Genomic DNA, 17511 nt, shown 5'->3' with positions numbered 1-17511 from the left:
TGACTACCAAAACTTAATTTTTTTTCCGTTTTCTATATACTGTTAACTACTATGATATCCTTGCTTTGAACTTCCAATATGTATTAATCGACGGTCAGATTTTGGTCAATGGATTAGCTCTATCCCTAACATGCCTTGGTCAAGTTCAAGGCCCCAATTTTTTTTAAAAAAAAATCCAGTTGATGCATTCCCTTTTCCCCACTGGTAACTGCACATCACTTTCATGTTCACAAACTCCATAAACCAACGAATGACAAGTGGTTCGCTTTGGGATCAATCCAAGATGCATTTGTTTAGTGAAACAACTTTTTTTGCGACGAATCTATGGGAAACACTTCATGCACCAGATATAAAGTACCACAGATTTTGTGAGCAGGAAAAATATTAGAACACGCAGAAAGTCATTGTTGATGAGCAAAATTGGCTGGACAGATCGGTTACTAAATTGATCAGACCGGTCTGACTAAAGTCTCCAAAATATAAATTGGACTTTACCATTGGGTTGATCTCATCGAGTAGATCAAAATGCATATGTAGAACGTTCGATTTGAGTTCGGAAGAGAGAGTTATGATCTCGGAAAGGTCTGCACCCAGGAAAACCGGTTTGGTCTGTATAGTCCAAGTTAGGAGTTGTATTTTGACACAAAATTTGTTAGGGTTTCGACTCCTAACGAGAAAAGACCTCCCCTCCCTATAAATATAAAGGGCTATGGCTGATTGAGGGCATCCAATCGATCAAAAACATTATCAATCTACTATTTTGCCTTTTTATCTTTTCTCTTTGCCCTAGCTTTTCCAATCCCCATTTGCTATTCTTCCTTCGTCTCTACGACGTCTAAGGATGTTCTAGGTGGCCTACCGATCCTAGATAAACCCAAGGTGCGCCTGCCCTGACGGGGTCCCTCCCGAGCGAGCGTTCGTTGATTTCTACGCCGGGCTCACCGGCGAAACCGATCTGACCAGCCTACCATATCGGTTTGACTGCCCCGCGCAGAGGAGCTGCAAGGAGCCCCTCCGCGCGCCGCACGTTCGCGTTCGTGTGTTGGCTCGATTTTAGCGCCAGTCATCCTTCTCCTTTACAAATTGAGCGGACATTATAGGGGAAAAATATAGACATTGGGGTCACATGAATATCCACAAACATAAACATAATCCTTTCTATCTATCAAATAAATTGGCTAGACGATCGATTTTGCATTCCCTCGAGAAGCAATTGGAGACTTTCCCGGCATCGTTGAAATTCCGTTAGCAACAACCAGTGACTTGTTTCACGGATAAACATTTTTTAAACCCAATTTTTTTTCACGGATAAATATATTATTTCTTGTGATTGGTACTATGTTAGCTGATCATATTACTATTTTATCCGCAATGTCATCGCGTTTAGATTTTCTTTGGATAGTCAACAACTAGACGAAATCACCCATTCTAACAGCAAATATTCCTTAAAAGAAAAGGAATGCCAATCATGACAGTTTGATCTCGAGACCTGATGCATTATTGAGCTAGTTACTGCATATTTGCCTGTGAGTTGAGCATTTGTGATAAACAAATGATAAGAACATCAAAAGGTAAAATAAGACCTGTAGCTAAGTAAGTGGAGCTCGCAGCTACTGCAGGATAGTGTAATAGAAGAAATTAAACCACTGTCATGTTCCTATCAGGACATCGCATCACGGGATGATGCTGGATCTGGGCTCTATTGGCACCAAGTTGATATAAACAATAATGTAAGTATATTTTGGAAAGGCTCCTTACAAACGTCAAATATATATAAAATTCTTGTGCACTTTACATTTCAAAATTAAGATATCTTGTTGCGGAGTGGAGACTGCTCCAGTACAGTTAACATATACTGTACTACCGTCTACAATGCTTAGGATAGGTGTACAATGGGATCTCACTGCAATCATAAGATCAATCCTCCTCTTTCCTTTAAGGAAAACAAACCTATACGCTACTCCAATTAAAGTCTTGAACATAACACAATCGTGGTTATCCAGTACTCCAATAAAAGATATCACAATAGGGCCCTACTGGTAAGAGATAATATTTAGAAATGATCATTTTCCCGCAAACCCAGCATATTCTTGGAGAAGGATTGATGTTTAAAGGCACAAGTTCACTTGTTTTTACAGCTGTGGTCGGTCAGATTTAATTCCATTTTCCGTGTGCTCTGCAATTTTCAGAATTAATTCTCTTAAAACCATACTACTTATTTCATGAAAACACTGGTAGGAGGATGATTTGCAAATGCACTAGACATATTGGCAGTTAAAACTGCTTCTCCCAAAGAATGTTTTCAGATATCCATATCCATGCCATGCACGCCATGTTTCAGAGAGAAAGGCGACGCGATCTTTTGAAGGCAGGTGGGGGACTTGAGGAGGAGGGACAGGGACACGCACCGGAAACAGGAAGATGACCTCGTGCAGCCATCGGTATCTTGCAGTGGGCGGAGCACAAGAGCGGTCAAAAAAGGCTTGGCATGCTCCCTTCCTTTTGGTCACGAGATACCGGTCAAGTGCAGCATGATTGGAACCGGGGAGGCCTGCCAGATAAAGATCTCTTTTTTCCCGGTGATCGTAACTTTCTGCTGTGGTAATGCGATTGGCTGAGCATGCTTTCTAGGCTTCTTAGTATTTCCTTGAAATCATGGAAGCTCCTCTCTACTCATAGATTCTATGGATGGATTTCTTGAAGCAAAGATGCCATCTTCCTCCCGAGGTCAAAAATAAGTTTGTTCAGTTAATGAAACTTTCATGACAATTTTCAGTGACAAAAGTGCTGAATACAAGAAGTAAAGCTCTGGTAGCCAAATACTCCAGTATTGCCTGCCCTGCCCGAAGGATCTTGCACTCCACTTTGATCTTCCTATGGCTCGTTTGTTTCCAAGTGGGTGCCAGAAGAAAGATCCCGGTTTGCCTCAGGGATTTCGGCAGTTTCAAAGGACTCGATGCTTGTGCATAGAATCCAGACCGTTCTTTTTTTTACAGGGCCGTACTTTTCACAGGCGAATCTTATGGAAAACCCCACGTCGACTTTAGCAGGGACCAGGGAGGCGCCTGCTACGACAAACATGCCCTCGCCATAAAAGGAGCGACGAAAAAGCGCTTTGCATTTTCCCTGCCCCTCTGACTGCGAAAAAATTTTCACGGCAGATCCAAATTCCAAAGAGCTGCTGCAATCATCATCCAGTGCCGGATTTTTGCAGAAAGAGAGCGCTGGAAAGAGGCAAAATGGTGGCGTAGCAGTACCAGGGGAAGGCATTCGCAGATTCAGGCGAGCGAGCCTGACGAGAGAAAGGCAAGCAGGGCAGCGTGGAAAACAAGGAGGGAAAAGGCAATTCGTCCCAGGCAAAAGCAGCTTGCTCAATCATGGAAAGCGCCAGCAGATTCTATGCATGAGCTCGCAAAAGATCGTTGCTTTATCTGGCAGAGCGTAAAGCAGAGATGAAATCAAGGAGAATTTTTCAAACTCTGCTTCGAACATCACAGAGTTCTCTTGGATTTGGGGGCCCATGATGGCATGGCATCCTCCTCCTCTGGCCCTGAATTCGGTTATCTATCCATAACAAAAAGAAACTTTGTTTTCTTCCGGCGTTTTTTTTTGAAACATGCCAAGATAATAAAGGCCCGGTTTGGGAGGTTTGGGAGGAGGTCGCTAAAATTTAGCCATGGACTAAATTTTAGCCCCCTCAAATAGAGTGCTAAACTTTAGCCTTTTTAGGTATTTGGATGAAGAGCTAAAATTTAGCACCTGTTGCACAAAATGACTACTCTATCCCTCCACCGATGCCCCTCCCCCTCCATTCCTTCATGCAAGCCTCCTCTCCTCTTCTTTTCCGCATCGCGGTCCTTCTCGCGTCGTCTCGCCATGTCGGAAGCCTGGTGAGGTGGCCGTGGACCTCCCGCCCTGCACGAAGCTCTCGACAATGGAGTGGTCGACAAGCACGGGGAGGGTGCCGATAACGCGCTTGACGATGTCGTTGGCGCTGGAGGACCGTGACTCGTCCTGGCAAAAGTGCGTGGTGACGCCGCCGTTGAGGCCCTTGGCGCAGCGTTTTGACCTCCTCGACGGGCCACTGGAGCAGGTTGCTGCCATTCTTGCTCCACGGGAAGGCGTTGCTGCCGCCCTCGCCCGACGACGACGACACGTCGGACCTCTTTTCCGACACGCCGGCCTCGGGGCCCCTACTGCTGCTCACCGTCCTCGCTGCCGGCACCGGCACGGGCCGCGAGGTGTGATGCGGATGACGCCGACCAGCACCGCGATGGCGGCGAGCAGCAGCGTGGTGAACAGGACCACCGCCGCGGCGTATAGCGGCGAGTAGGAGTAGGGGAGCGGCGTCGTGGAGGAAGCACTATCCCGGGTCTCCATTGTCGTCTACCTAACTCGACCTCTAGATGGGTTAATGGAAGAAGAAGGAGGTAGAATTAATGGTGGCCGGACGGCCTTGTCGCCGATCTCGGGCCGCGGGGCGGTGGCGAGGCGGGGTCAGGCGGAGGCGGGCACGGTGGCAGGGCCGGTGGAGGCGAGGCGCCGTGGTGCCCCTCGCGGGAAGAGAGAGAGTGAGGGGAGGAGGCGATAGGACCGGCGGGCGAGGCAGAGGCAGCGGCGAGGTGCCGGGCGTAGCCAGCGAGGCTGGGCGGAGGTGGCGGGTGGAGAAGGATGGCGGCGGGGTCCGGCGGGGAGGAGAGAGAAGAGCGCGGGGGAGGAGAGAGGGGAAGGGGGCAACGGGGAATTGGTCTTGGGGGACCAATTTTAGTCAGTTTTAGCTACCCCCAAGTGACTAAAGGATTATGAGGGTGCTAAATTTTAACACTTGAATTTTAGTCCACCTGTTTGGGAGCACTTGTGACTAAAATGGACTAAAATAGAGGTGCTAAAGTTTAGCACCCCTCTCCCAAACACCCCAAAATAGTTTGACACCGACAAAGCAGTTTGAAACCATCACAAATGAAGTTGGTAGAAATCCACACTTGTACAGTTCTACTGCACATCGATGCAGCACTGTGAAGTGTGAACTGCCGCTGCCAGCTGCAAGAGAAGTTTCAGATCGGGAATTTCAGACAAACTTCTCTCACGCTCTGTGTTGCTGTTGCATCGTCCATGAATTGCATCAAAAATACATTACCTCATACTGGCTCATAGCAACAAGAAGATGATTAACATCGGCTACAAGAATATCATGAGTCGAGAGGATTGCTCTCGCTCATATGTAACAGTAGCAGTCGTAATGGGAGATAGGACGATAGGTAGTGCCGTAGTGGATAGGTCGATAGATACAAGAACAGCTCAAGTCAAAAGAGTGGAGAGAGAGGTCGGTCCCTGGCTAGCTAGCTAAGAGATGATGAACAACAAGAAGTCAGTCGAGGCCGGACCTGATCCGCTTGTGGCCGGCGCCGGCCTGCCGAACGGTGCCGACGGATCCGCCCTCGGAGGCCGCGCGGCCGCCGTCGGAGGCGGCGAAAAGCGAGGAGAGGTCGGCGTAGAGGTCGACGACGCGGCGGATGTTGTTGTTGAGCTCCCGGATGAGGCCGACGTTGCGGGAGAGGTCGCCGGGCACCTTGGACTCGTGGTTCTGGTTGATCTCGTTGATGAGGACGCGGTTCTGGTCCAGCAGGCTCTGCACCTGCACGAAGCTCGTCTGGAACGCGTGCAGCACCTTGGTGTCCACGCCGGCGCCGGCGGCGCCGGCGCCGCCGCCGAACCCCGACAGCGTCGTCTCGCCGCCCTCCATGGAATAGGATGCGCTCCCTCCTCTGCTTCTTTATCAGTAGCTCTGCTCCGCTTCGTCGTCTTGCTGTTGGCTTGCTGCGCGCCTGTGCCTGAATTCTTGGCGTCTACTTAAATTTTGGGAGGACTTGTCAGCTCTGCATAGTCTGCAAATGAGAACGGGGGAAATTGGTGAGAGAATGAGGCTGCATAATAATTCTCGCTAAAATTCGAGTGGGATAAGGATGTGAGTTCACTTGACAAATTTCAAGTGGTTGTGGTTTGGGCAATCGAGATTTGGCCATCACATTACTGCTGGCCTCAGCAAAGTAAAGGTGGAGACATTCACTGTTGGGGCATCGGAGGACAGCGTACTGTGCTACAAGATCAGATGTACTTGCCGAATCTTTCTAGCTTGGGCCCGAAAAATCGACAAAAATCTCGGTAGTAACGCGATTTCCCCCTTTATTTTTCCGCAACGACTAGAAGAAATCCATCCAGACAAACAAGAAGGGACGGAAAGCGCGTCGAATTATGGGGGGAAAAGACGAATGATGAATACGATAAAGGCGAGGCTCGTGCTTCGGCGATTGGTTGATTAATTGCGTAGCGTAGCAAGAGGGGCGGGCGGCTCGGGGGGAATGATTTGAGATCCGACGAGCTGGGCGCAGAATTCCCGAGAGCACGTGGAGACGACCTCGAGAGTTCGCCGAATAGGGGAAACGAATCGGACGCGGCCCTGAATCGGTTGGGCCAAATCGCAACGCAATCCGCGAGAGGAATCGCAGGATTCGTACGGGGAGGAAAATCGGCGGAGCGAAGGGGCTCGGGCTTGGGCGGGACGAAGGCGGCAGATTGGTGCTTCCCCTGGTTGAACAGGAGCATCCAGACGAATCCCCGACTCCAGTCAACCCAGCATAACGACGAACAATAACGGAAACGAGCCCAGAAGGTGAAAGGAAAAAAACCCGGAGATCTTCACCAGCAAGAGAGACGAGACCGCAGCCAGAAGAATGATGCTCAACATCAGACCAGGCAGGGCATGCTCGCGTTGAACGCCATGGCTTCTTCCTCCGCACTTGTCTTGGAGGGGAGATGAGAGGAGAGGAGAGGAGAGGAGGAGGAGGAAGGCGGGGGTGGTGGTGCTTACCTCGGTACTACTCCGTAGCATCGCCGGTGAGGAGGTTCCGTCCGTCGGGTACTCCGTCAGATCATGAGAGACGGGGGGGCGTCGGAGGGAGGAGAGTGGGGAGGACTGAGGAGCGAGGCTGCGAGGGGGGAAGGAGAGTGGGGAGGTGGATGACGATGGACAGGAGGAGATCAGGAGATCCTCAGACACACGAAACAGGCAGGCCAGGCCGACCTTCCTTCCGCGCTGCTTTCTCTCTCTCCCCTGTTTTTTTATTGCTCTGAGTATGGAGAGAGAATCTTTTGCTAGAGAGAGGGGCGCTGAGGGAGAGATTTGTGGCACGTTCCGACACGTTTCTCTCTCTCCTTGCGCGATGGCCGATGGATGTGTCCTGATATTTCTGCCGATGGATGTTCGCGTGCAGTGGGATTCAATCAATTTCAGGAATTCCGAATGTTTTTTTTTTATGTTTGGGGACTTGCTTGGGTCTCTCGTTCGTGCTTGCGGCAAGCCGGAATCTGACCTCCCAATCCTGTGGCAACCGTTTGCTCCGCCGCCAAAAGTTCTCTTTTCAATTCGGAGCCAAGTTGAATTTTGAGGGCAATTTCACTGCGGTAAAGACCACCCTTTACAGCGGGCACAGAGCAGTAGGGCACTGTGCACCGAGGAATTCACAGTCATCCATGATCCATCCATGGTCAAATTCCTTGGGATGTCAGACAAGTTAATGTGCTGACCGCATTCATAAATTCCTTGCACACGGATTCAACTCCTTAGGTGTAGGGGTGTTTGTTTTGTAGGGGCTAAACTTTACCCCTATCATGTTTAGATACTAATAAGAGTATTAAACTCTTATTAAATATAGGTTATTATAAAACTAATTACATAGATGGAGGCTAATTCACAAGATGAATCTATTAAGCTTGGATTAATTAGGCTTAATAGATTCATCTCGCGAATTAGCCCAGAATTTCTACAATTAATTTTATAATTAGCTTATACCTAATTAGCATTCGACGATGTGACAAGTGCTAACCTCGGTACTAGTACTGACATCTTCCCTCCCCCATCCTGACATCCTTGCACTGCCGGTGCTACCATTTCTACTCTTCATTGAATCGTGACAGGCTCTCGAAGAAAAAATGCAATTTTGATTATATATTTGAACAAACAACCGGGTTGTAACTTTAATTTTAGATTATTCTTTATTACTCCCCAAGAGAAAACAGTCCACCGTAATACCGAAGGCTTCTAACTTTTAACTGTAATCGAACCTTTGATTACTCTTCCGCTCTTAACCCAAAAGCGATCCATCGAACGGCAAAGCACTGAACTCCAAGGGGCGCCGCCATGTATGGCTAGTTTGAGTACAGGCAATCCGGTGGTTGCGCGATGGCAATATCTAATCGCCGGCGGCACCAACGCCATCGAATCTCCCAACCACGCGGCGGCAGATATAATTAAACCGACGGTGACAGTGATATCTGCCATCTCCATTCATGGAAGATTTGGTCCTTGGTTTTCTTTTCTCATCAAGCAACCGGACATGAAGCTTCTAAATTTGATTATCGGATGGAAATTTTCTTATATCAACTTTTTTGCTGGGGCTGAATCTAGCAATGTCTGAATCTTTCCTACCCCATCCAAATTTCCTAGGAGATGACAAGTATTAAACCAAGAAGTCGAGGATGATCGCACACGTAGACGGTGAAAGCAACTTAACTATCGTTTTCCTCACATAAATAAAAAGAAAAGACATGACTAGATCGACTTGAGGCATAAAAAAAGGAATAATCCAGTGATAGGAGTATTTCTTGAATGAAAGAAAAAAAAAGTGAAGGATTGGTGTAAGCCGTTTCTACAAGCTAGTGCCTAACTTTTGCGGAAGTTCTTGTAAATTCCAGTTAATGTTGTTGCTGTCCCTCTAAGTTTGATACCTGTCTCTGTCAGTAGACGTAGCTTTGTGGATAAAAATATCAGCTGTTTGTACATGCCCCTGCAGAAGCCGAATACTAGCTAGCATGTGCATCGACTTGACTTATCCTCAAGTCAACCATAATGGCCTAATCTTCAAATTGACATGCCAAAGAAAGGAGTATCTGGGTAGATTTGAAATACTACACACAGAGATCAAGTTTTCTGGATAAGATGGACAGCAGTTTTTCATGTTCTGCAGAAATCCGAGGATTACATCAATGTTCTGCAGAAATCAAGTACCCTGTGACATTGACTTCTATTGCCTCCAAGTCATAACCTTGATGGCCTTAACAATCTTCAGGCTGACCAGCAAATAAATAATTGCAGAAACGCTAGATACATGTGCACAGAAACACTCATGGATGATTAAACAAAAAAATTAGAATTGTAACACCATTTGAGCTGCAGTTTCACAGTACAAGATATTGAATTAGACCAACTGCTGCAGAGACGTGCATAGCCTCCTTGGAGGCTGAGGTAGATGTGCCTCCACGTCTCCACGCACTTTTGTTTCTTCAGGTATATGATTAAAATAAAATAGCCACACAGGCTAGAAGATCTAAGGTAAAACTTTAGCTCTTTCTCTTTTGAGTCTTCAAATCCCTTATTTTGGGCTCGTTTCTATTTTCCTTTCTCACAGTTCGACAGAGGAGAAACACTTTCCAGTTTTTACTGTACCTCCTCATCTCTTTTAATCTGCTCTACAAGCCATGCTTTCCAGTCTGCTACCTTCTCATCACCATTTGCAACCTGCACAATGCACAACATTTTCTGTTCTTGTTGTCTTTCTAACAGAAAATATTCCTTAAAAGAAAAGGAATGCCAATCATGACAGTTTGATCTCGAGACCTGATGCCTTATTGAGTTAGTTACTGCATACCTCAAAAATGAGTGTCTTTCGGGGAATGCCATCCAGAGCTTCCACGCAGATGGTAGCCGCATCCTCTTTGCTTATTCTTCCCTTGGCTGCTACGCCCTACACATTTCGAGCACCACATGATAGGAGAGACCCCATAAAGTGACACATCACAACAATGAACAGTGTAGGCATTTCAATATGATAATATTCCTCTCAGATTCCCAGCACTTGAAATGCATGTATGATATTCAATTTGGCGCATGCAAATTATATCACGCAATGAACACAATAATATCTGAATGTGTGTCCTTCTCATTGCATGATATTCATATAGTTCAACTACATATCGCTAGAAAAAATGCACAGGTTAACATGCACTGGAGGTAAGCTGGGTTTTTGAACTGATACCTTTGTAAAATCGAAACCTCTCTCACCACCAGGGGTGCTTTGCAGAGAACCAGTCCTGATTATCGTAGATGGGATGCCAGATGAGAGAACCACTTCTTCATCCCTCTCTGCTAGCTTCTTCAGTTTGCTGTTCATAATAGCTTGCAAGCCACCACTATTTCTGTAGACAGGCAGCTGCATTCTTATCAAGATCTCATAGGGGCAATAGACTGATACTAGAGTCAGCTGGATCCTGAGGAATTACGAGAGCATTGCAAACCTGTGATAGCAGAACAATGTGCTCGACACCCTTGAGGTCAATCGGTGCAGAGAAGAAACCGTCCTGTAAAAATATCAATTTCAAATGTTAATCTTGAAAGTGAAGAGGAATGGCACTTCATAAGTGCTGGTAGATAATATGTTCTCAGATAAGCACATAACTTACACAGGACAGTACCTTGCTTAAGATTAAGATAAATACAATTTGTTTAACAAAAAGTTCCAGCAGATTGACCCATAAGTTTTCCAAATATGTAGTGGATCTATGGAGGATACTTAATTGACTCTTATACCATACCAACACTCAAATTTCTAAATATGAAGACTCTTCACATGAAAGTCAAAAGGAGGGAACTAAAAAAAATCTGTAATTGTCTTTTATGTATATTAAGAAAAGAGTGCCACAAACAAGTGCCAAACAATCAACAGTTTTCCAGATAATAAAAATATTAAACCTCATGATTATTTTTTGGGCAGATAGTACAGCTCATGCTTTGGGAGTAACTAAGCATTGAATAGAAACACCAAGCTTTAACATACATTGGCTGGAGAAATTACAGCACGAACGCCTTTTAGTGCTTTCTTTGTGAAGGATTTATCTTCCATATCACCAACCATGCACTACAAGTGAACCAAAAGGTGATTACTTGCATGATATTCATTATACTTATCAAAAAAATAATTAGAAAATAGATCGGTAAAAATTGCATGTACTTTTTTTTTCTTATATAGCTAATTTCACCCCTAAAAGATGACAAAAAAATTAAAATATCTGAGAGATAAAGAATGTCCAAATACAGTCAGAGCACCAGAGTGTCACCTCCACATAAGTTCCAAAAGCTTCTTCAGTCGATCGTTTGTCCTTAACAAGTGCTTTTATTCTAGCCCTCTTCAGAATTAGTGCCAATATCACCATCTGACACACAAGGAAATCAACTTAAATCGGGTGCATTTTGCCAAAAGGTCTACCAACAAAAGTTCAGATTTTTTTTAATCAACCGAAACATTTAGGTGTTTCTTTTAGGATTTTCCATTCAAACAACTTGTCGTGTTAGTTGGATTATTTTTACTAGAATATAGTGTTCAGCTCAGATTACTGGGGAAAGAAACCAATGATAGGCAAATTTCAGGATTACTCTACTAAACATCAGTGCAACGGCAGTTCTGCAGCAGATGAAAATAAAACATATATAAAAGGCAACCTGTCCAATCTCACTGTCACCATCAGTGACTAGAACAGCGTCTCGAGGCTCCACAATATCTGTTGTCACCCCAAATCTGCCAGCAAATAAGAACAATGGCTACCAAGGAGTTTAATTTACAGAATAATTTCTCTATGTACCTGGAGAGTCCTCCTCCTCATCCTCAGCACCCCCATCCTTGGGAAGCAAATCGGGTGCTCCATACCATCTTCTTAACTTTGGCCCCCCTAGAAACATTTGAAACAAGTCAGGGTCTGCATGGTTGGCGGGCACACTTTGCCACATTCGAGTTATGCAAGTTTTGACTTGTGGCATGGGTTAGCTATCCTATCATGTTGGATGCTGGCAGGTGGCACCTATGTTTCCCCAAGATGCAACGTTCATGCTTGTACACTCATTTTATTCTCAATGTTTCTTAAGTTGCCGCAAACATTTCCTTCACCAATAAAGTACGGCTAAACGAACTTACGCAAAATGCGGTAGCCATTGAGGCGACTCCTTAAATCCTTGATTCATCACTATTTAGGCAAAGAGATTAGGCTTTCAATTATGGACTGTACAGAGCAATTTACAATGTAACAAGGATCAATTAGATAAACAACAACAGAAAGCTGATTTTATTCAGTTGTCGCAACTGAGTGATCCGCTGCCTAAGAGTCTAAACACGTGTTTCTCCAATAATTTTTAAATCCCACTATGCTGATTCAGGAAAAAAAAAAAGAGGGTCCATTCAGCTACCACTACCACAAGACGAGCATCGGCTCTTGATTTTCATACAACCTCAGCTATTCGGCCTCGAAACAAGAATGGCCCAATACGAAGCCGGTGTGATTTTGCATAGTCCACATACCCTCGATGTAGTCGAGGATGCGGTCGGTGAAGCTGGCCTCGTCCTTGCCCTTGGCCCGGATGACGGCGAGAAGCGCCGGCCTTCTTCTTCCCGTAGAGGGCAGGGCGCCGACACCCCTGGCCCTGGCGCGAAGTGGGGGCGGAGGAGTGGGGGAAAGGCGCGGGAACAGGGGAGACGGGGGCATTGGCTCGTGAGGAGGCGCACGAGAGAGGTTTGCCGTTTGCCTGCCTGCGCTCGCGCTCTCCGGCGGATTTGGCGTGCGTGAGCGTGGTCGACAGCTGCGAGAGAGGGGGGATAACGAACGCTTGGACAGTTGGACAGATGGTCTAGCGCCACTTCTTGCCTGCTAACACTTATAATGGGCCGTCGCTGCATCCAAGTTGGAGGCCCAACCAGTTGCTATGTTGCCCTACAGATCTGGGCCTGAAGTCCGCCGATAGTTGCTCTCCGAAAACCCGTTTTGTTACTGGTCTTACAGTGTTAGAGATTCATACGTGCAACGTCCGTTCGTTCGTCGAATGCTGCTCCACTTCCTCAGCCCAGGCTAGAACCATATACACTTGAGCCGCCGCCTCCCATACGCGACAAATTCGTTGCGTGTCGCCTAAAGCGAAGGGAACGGCGCGCGTGGGTTGCAGAATTAAGCGAGGACGAGTGGGTCGCAAAAGCACCTGGAGCCGAGGACGACCGTGCGTGGCTCGTGACGCTCATGCATGATTGGTTTCCGTGCGTGCGTCGGAGACGAGAGAGCAGGCGCGTACATTGTTTCCCTTTTTTTTTTCTCTTTCTATCCTTTTGTTTTTATTTTTCCTTTTTTCTCTTTTATGTATTTTTTTCTTTTCCTCCCCTCTCCTTTTTAATACTGAGTTTTCTCTTTCCCTTTTCTCCCTTTTCATTTTTCTTTATTTTCTTTGATTTCATTTTCCTTTTTAATACTGAGTTTATAGTGTAAAAAGTTCCAGAACATAAACACATTAACGAGACGATCCTACAAAACATTATCACGAAGATTATAATGACCCGTGTGCTGGAAGCGAAAGCTGAAGTGCTAGCAGCTGGGGAATGCAACAATTTCTGAAACTGATTCAATGATTGGTCCGACAGCAGTACAGCACTCAGCTTGGAACACTGATACGTGAAGCGTGAATAACAGTTTGCAGCAACATACTATTCCATATATACACGTAGTTTGTTGAGACAGTAATCTTTGAGGTTGTGGACACCAAAACTTATACTATTCCATATTTATACGTGAAGTGTGTTGACGCAAAGATCAGGCGGTGACCTTCACGTACTAACACACGAAAGGCTTGGGAGATTTGCTTCACTCCGGTGCAGGTCCTGTAGATTGGCGCGCATGGTGTGCGCGGGTGTGCCAGTCAGTTTGACCATTCAACTGACAAGGGGAAGATGATCCTTTGAAGTCCGAGGCAACCGACCGATCGGGCCGATGTGATCCTAGCACCAGCAATGATGATGACATAGCAAAATAAATCATAATAAATAAATATACCAGCCATGAGGCCGATTCCAACATCACGATGAATGCAAGTGGCTCATCGGCTATTCAAGCTGATTCAACATAATTTAGCAATAACCATCGGCTAGAAAGCCGATAGGATATGAAGTATCGTCGAGCTCTTGCTCCATCATAGCCAGAGCCACAAGCCGATGAGATTCAAACTAATGTCGCTACCAATATTTCTAGGTGAAACCACAGCGATGCGCCCGGTAGTTGCAACCTAGAAACACTCAGCAGGACGTCAATCTAAACCCCGCCAGGCGATGAATCTAATCATAATGGAACTTAATTCCAACAGTACTCGAAGGGTAGCCAAGATTAAGATGCAACAGGCTATTAAGCGATCTGTCGTCTATGATGAACCGATCTAAAGCTAATTAAAGCAAACTGAACGGCAAGACGATAGAACAGATAAATATCAGCCGATGAAGCTTAATCAAGGTAAGATAACTGGTGAATATCGTAGATCAAGACAGAAGCGATGCGCCGTAAGTCAAAGATCCAAGATATTCGATAACTGGTAGATGAAACTATACGAAACCACATCGATACGCCCGGTAGTTAAAGCCTAGAACACCTAGTGACGGAACTTGCAGCTTGCCGGAGATCGAAATCGATGCAGCCCAGCTTGCTAGAAAGAACTCGTCGAGAAGCTACATTACTCCTACTCCTAGGACAATAGCGTGAAGCCGAAAAGTAGATGCGTAAATGTAAATATTTTGTATTGATCGTTGTATAAAAATTACAATGGCCAGGATCCTTTATATTTATAGAGCGGATGGCCTTTTACGTTACATAATTAGCATTTAATCACGTACAAGGCAAGTCACATACACAATATTTTATAATCAAACTCTATCTCTAACTATCCAACTAACTCTATCTCCAATCAAGCTTATCCCTAACCAACTCTATCTCCAGAATATTTTATTCTATAAAACAACCTCCCGTACGTGCACTTCCCTTGGATACCAAACTGTTGGAACTCTTGCCGTGTACATGTGTGCGTTGACTTTCTTCTTTTAATCTTCTAGCTTTCTTACTTTCTCTCTTGATGCACACGTTCCTGATTTCTACGGCCAGCTCGCAAATATCCTTATTCAAGAGATTTCGTCATTTTTTCATCATCGGACGATCCCTTCCTTTCAGAACATATTTTCAAATTTTGGTGTTAACACAGGCTCGCAGTTTCGAAGTATTGTGTATGAACCGTGTCTCTTCACCCAGTGCTTTGAAGTTGCCCTTGGTGTACTCAAGCTTCCCGATCGAGTTATAGCGTGCCCGCGCCTCATCTCCCCGGACGAGCTCCGGCAGCGGCGTCACCGCCCCATCAACGGAAGCATCCTGGAACACCACGATGGTGGTCCGGCCTCTCTCGGCGTCCGGGATAACCCTGTGCTCGACGCTGGCGTAGGCGCCATTGGTGAGGACCTCGAGGATGTCGCCGACGTTGACGACGAAGGCGTCCGGGAGCGGCCGCACGGGGAACCACCTGTCGCCCCTCCGGATCTGCAGGCCCGGCGTGTCATCGACGTGCAGCAGCACCGTCAGGCCCATCAAGTCGGTGTGTGGCACGATGCCCAGAACCTTGTCCGGGTGCCGGCATGGAGGGTAGTGGTTGATGACCGCGCTCTGCCCCTTGTCGGCGTCGTCCCCACTGAAGAAGGCGCCCAGGAGCTCCTCTTGGCTGACGCCAAGGTCAATCGCCATGAATCCGAGCAGCCGCCTTGCAAGACCCGTCATCTCCATGGAGTACTAGTCAAGCGCATCCCTAAATGCTGGCGGGTTAGCAGGCCACAGCTCCGTTTTCCTGACATGGACTGGGTGCGTGACGAGGGTCACACACTCTGCCCAGTCCAGCTTACCAGCTGATGGCCCACCGCTGATATGGTGGCCAAACCCTTCGAGCTTGTCGTCGTCCCCCCGAAATGCCACGGCGTTCTTGCGTTCCAGTGGCAAGCTGAAGAACTCTGCAGCGCTCTCTTTCATGCGCTGTATCACCGCCTCGTCGACTCCATGGCTCGTCAGCTACGGAGGAGGTATCATAGTTCATAAGTAGACGATCATATGGGAGGAAAAACAGAGATCGATCCTGACCTGAGTCTCTGCACGCGGAGCCAAGCTTTGCCGTCTCCGACGCCGACAGCTCCGGATCCAGGAGCTTTGCCATGTCCAGCACCGGCAGCTCGAACGTCTCATCTTCGCCGACGACCGCGCCGGCTGCCTGGAGCTCGTCGGTCCGGATGAACCTCTTAGGGATCTGGTTGACGGAGTCGGTGCTGAACAAGGTCGCGGCGGCGTCCGTGATCCTATCTCTGCGGATGAGCTTGGCAGCAGCCTGCTGATGAGTACTACCTGCACCTGCTAATGGAGATTCAATGATTGGTGCGACAGCAGTACAGCGCTCAGCTTTCTTTGTTTTCAAGATGATGCGATAGTTTGTTTGTTGAGGTGGTATATAGGCGTGAATAACACTTAATTTATGGAGGCTATTTTTCACACCGTATTGGGCCCCAGTTCCTAGAGCCCACGGCGAGACAAGCTCCTTCATGGACCGATGGAAAAGCGAACATTAGTCCCGATTGGTAAGTCTCATATCTCTCGAAAAAATAACTAAGACTAATTATTCGGGACTAAAGGTCCCCATTCACCCGGGACTAAAGACCTCCTTTAGTCCCAGTTGGTAATACCAATCGGGGCTAGAGGGGGCGCCATGCATGCGCATACAACTGGGACTAAAGACATTTTTCCTTTTACCCTTAATTCTTTTCCATATTAGTATACACATCCACACACACGTATACATCCTTAGCGTACACTAGCTGCACGTATACGCTCGTATTGTATGCATGCCATATATATATATATATATATATATATATATATATATATATATATATATATATTTCATGATAGTATATGCATAATATTAATTATAACTACTCTTAGTATATTATACACATCAAACTAGTATTTATACAATTACTATATAGGATTTTATCACCTCGTCCACCAGACATCCCATGAGAGCTTTTTGGATTGCCAAAAGCCTCTCCTTCTCCAAGAGTTCTTCTCTAATTAGCAACATCTATAATTTGGAAATATGTGAATGTTACATCAACAATTAAATATAAGGTGCTAAAAAATTAATTATTAATAGGTTTATTTTACGTACAGTTATATTGTCCGATATCACCTTATTCCTCACAAAATGATACATGTGCTCACAGACATAATATCCATATAAATTATTCCCTTGTTCCTGTCTCAAGCACTTTAGTGGGAAAAAACAAGTTATGAAATATTCGTGTTATAGAATGTACAAAATGTGATAACTTCATACGTACCAGAAACGTTGTATTGAATGTAAGTTTTTCCTTGAATTCATCACAGTGAGTCTTGCGGAATCATTTCCATGCACTGCGAATTAAAATAATGAATGATACAATGTTAGGTGAAAATTTAGGAAACAAACTTTTGCATGGAGATATGTCCATAATTATTACAAGTATAGCATGTCTTGAATGTCTTGGTACTCGTCCTTTGGTTTCCTTTATGAATCAAACACAATAACAAGGAGAATCCAGT

At 46.1% G+C, this 17511-nt stretch overlaps 2 protein-coding genes and 1 pseudogene across 2 annotated transcripts; all 3 read right to left on the bottom strand.

Moving 5' to 3' along the window:
* Nucleotides 1–5066: 5066 nt before the first annotated feature.
* On the bottom strand, nucleotides 5067–7127 carry LOC101771473 (protein ELF4-LIKE 4). Its single transcript, XM_004983998.3, has 2 exons — nucleotides 6869–7127; nucleotides 5067–5885 (listed from the first exon to the last, which is right to left on the bottom strand). Exon 2 carries the CDS (start codon nucleotides 5741–5743, stop codon nucleotides 5369–5371), a length of 375 nt encoding a protein of 124 aa, XP_004984055.1. The 5' UTR covers nucleotides 5744–5885; nucleotides 6869–7127; the 3' UTR covers nucleotides 5067–5368.
* A 1921-nt stretch (nucleotides 7128–9048) lies between these two features.
* LOC101771083 lies at nucleotides 9049–12711 on the bottom strand. Its single transcript, XM_004983997.2, has 9 exons — nucleotides 12402–12711; nucleotides 11692–11778; nucleotides 11552–11610; nucleotides 11170–11265; nucleotides 10890–10970; nucleotides 10351–10413; nucleotides 10092–10265; nucleotides 9705–9800; nucleotides 9049–9574 (listed from the first exon to the last, which is right to left on the bottom strand). Exons 1-9 carry the CDS (start codon nucleotides 12583–12585, stop codon nucleotides 9494–9496), a joined length of 921 nt encoding a protein of 306 aa, XP_004984054.1. The 5' UTR covers nucleotides 12586–12711; the 3' UTR covers nucleotides 9049–9493.
* A 1950-nt stretch (nucleotides 12712–14661) lies between these two features.
* On the bottom strand, nucleotides 14662–16345 carry LOC101769765 (annotated as a pseudogene).
* Between the last annotated feature and the right edge of the window lie 1166 nt (nucleotides 16346–17511).

The sequence above is a fragment of the Setaria italica genome, chromosome IX (assembly GCF_000263155.2).
Source record: "Setaria italica strain Yugu1 chromosome IX, Setaria_italica_v2.0, whole genome shotgun sequence".
NCBI classification, from domain to species: Eukaryota; Viridiplantae; Streptophyta; class Magnoliopsida; order Poales; family Poaceae; genus Setaria; species Setaria italica.
The sequence above is the reverse complement of the archived record's forward strand: the minus strand, read 5'-3'. Positions and strand labels throughout refer to the sequence as shown.

Coding starts and splice junctions, on each gene's coding strand:
- LOC101771473 (XM_004983998.3), bottom strand. CDS start 5,743: ATGGAGGGCGGCGAGACGACGCTGTCGGGGTTCGGCGGCGGCGCCGGC.
- LOC101771083 (XM_004983997.2), bottom strand. CDS start 12,585: ATGCCCCCGTCTCCCCTGTTCCCGCGCCTTTCCCCCACTCCTCCGCCC. Junction 10,414..10,889: donor CTGTAATTTCTCCAGCCAAT/GTATGTTAAAGC, acceptor ATATTTTTACAG/GACGGTTTCTTCTCTGCACC. Junction 10,266..10,350: donor ACATTGTTCTGCTATCACAG/GTTTGCAATGCT, acceptor ATAAGAATGCAG/CTGCCTGTCTACAGAAATAG.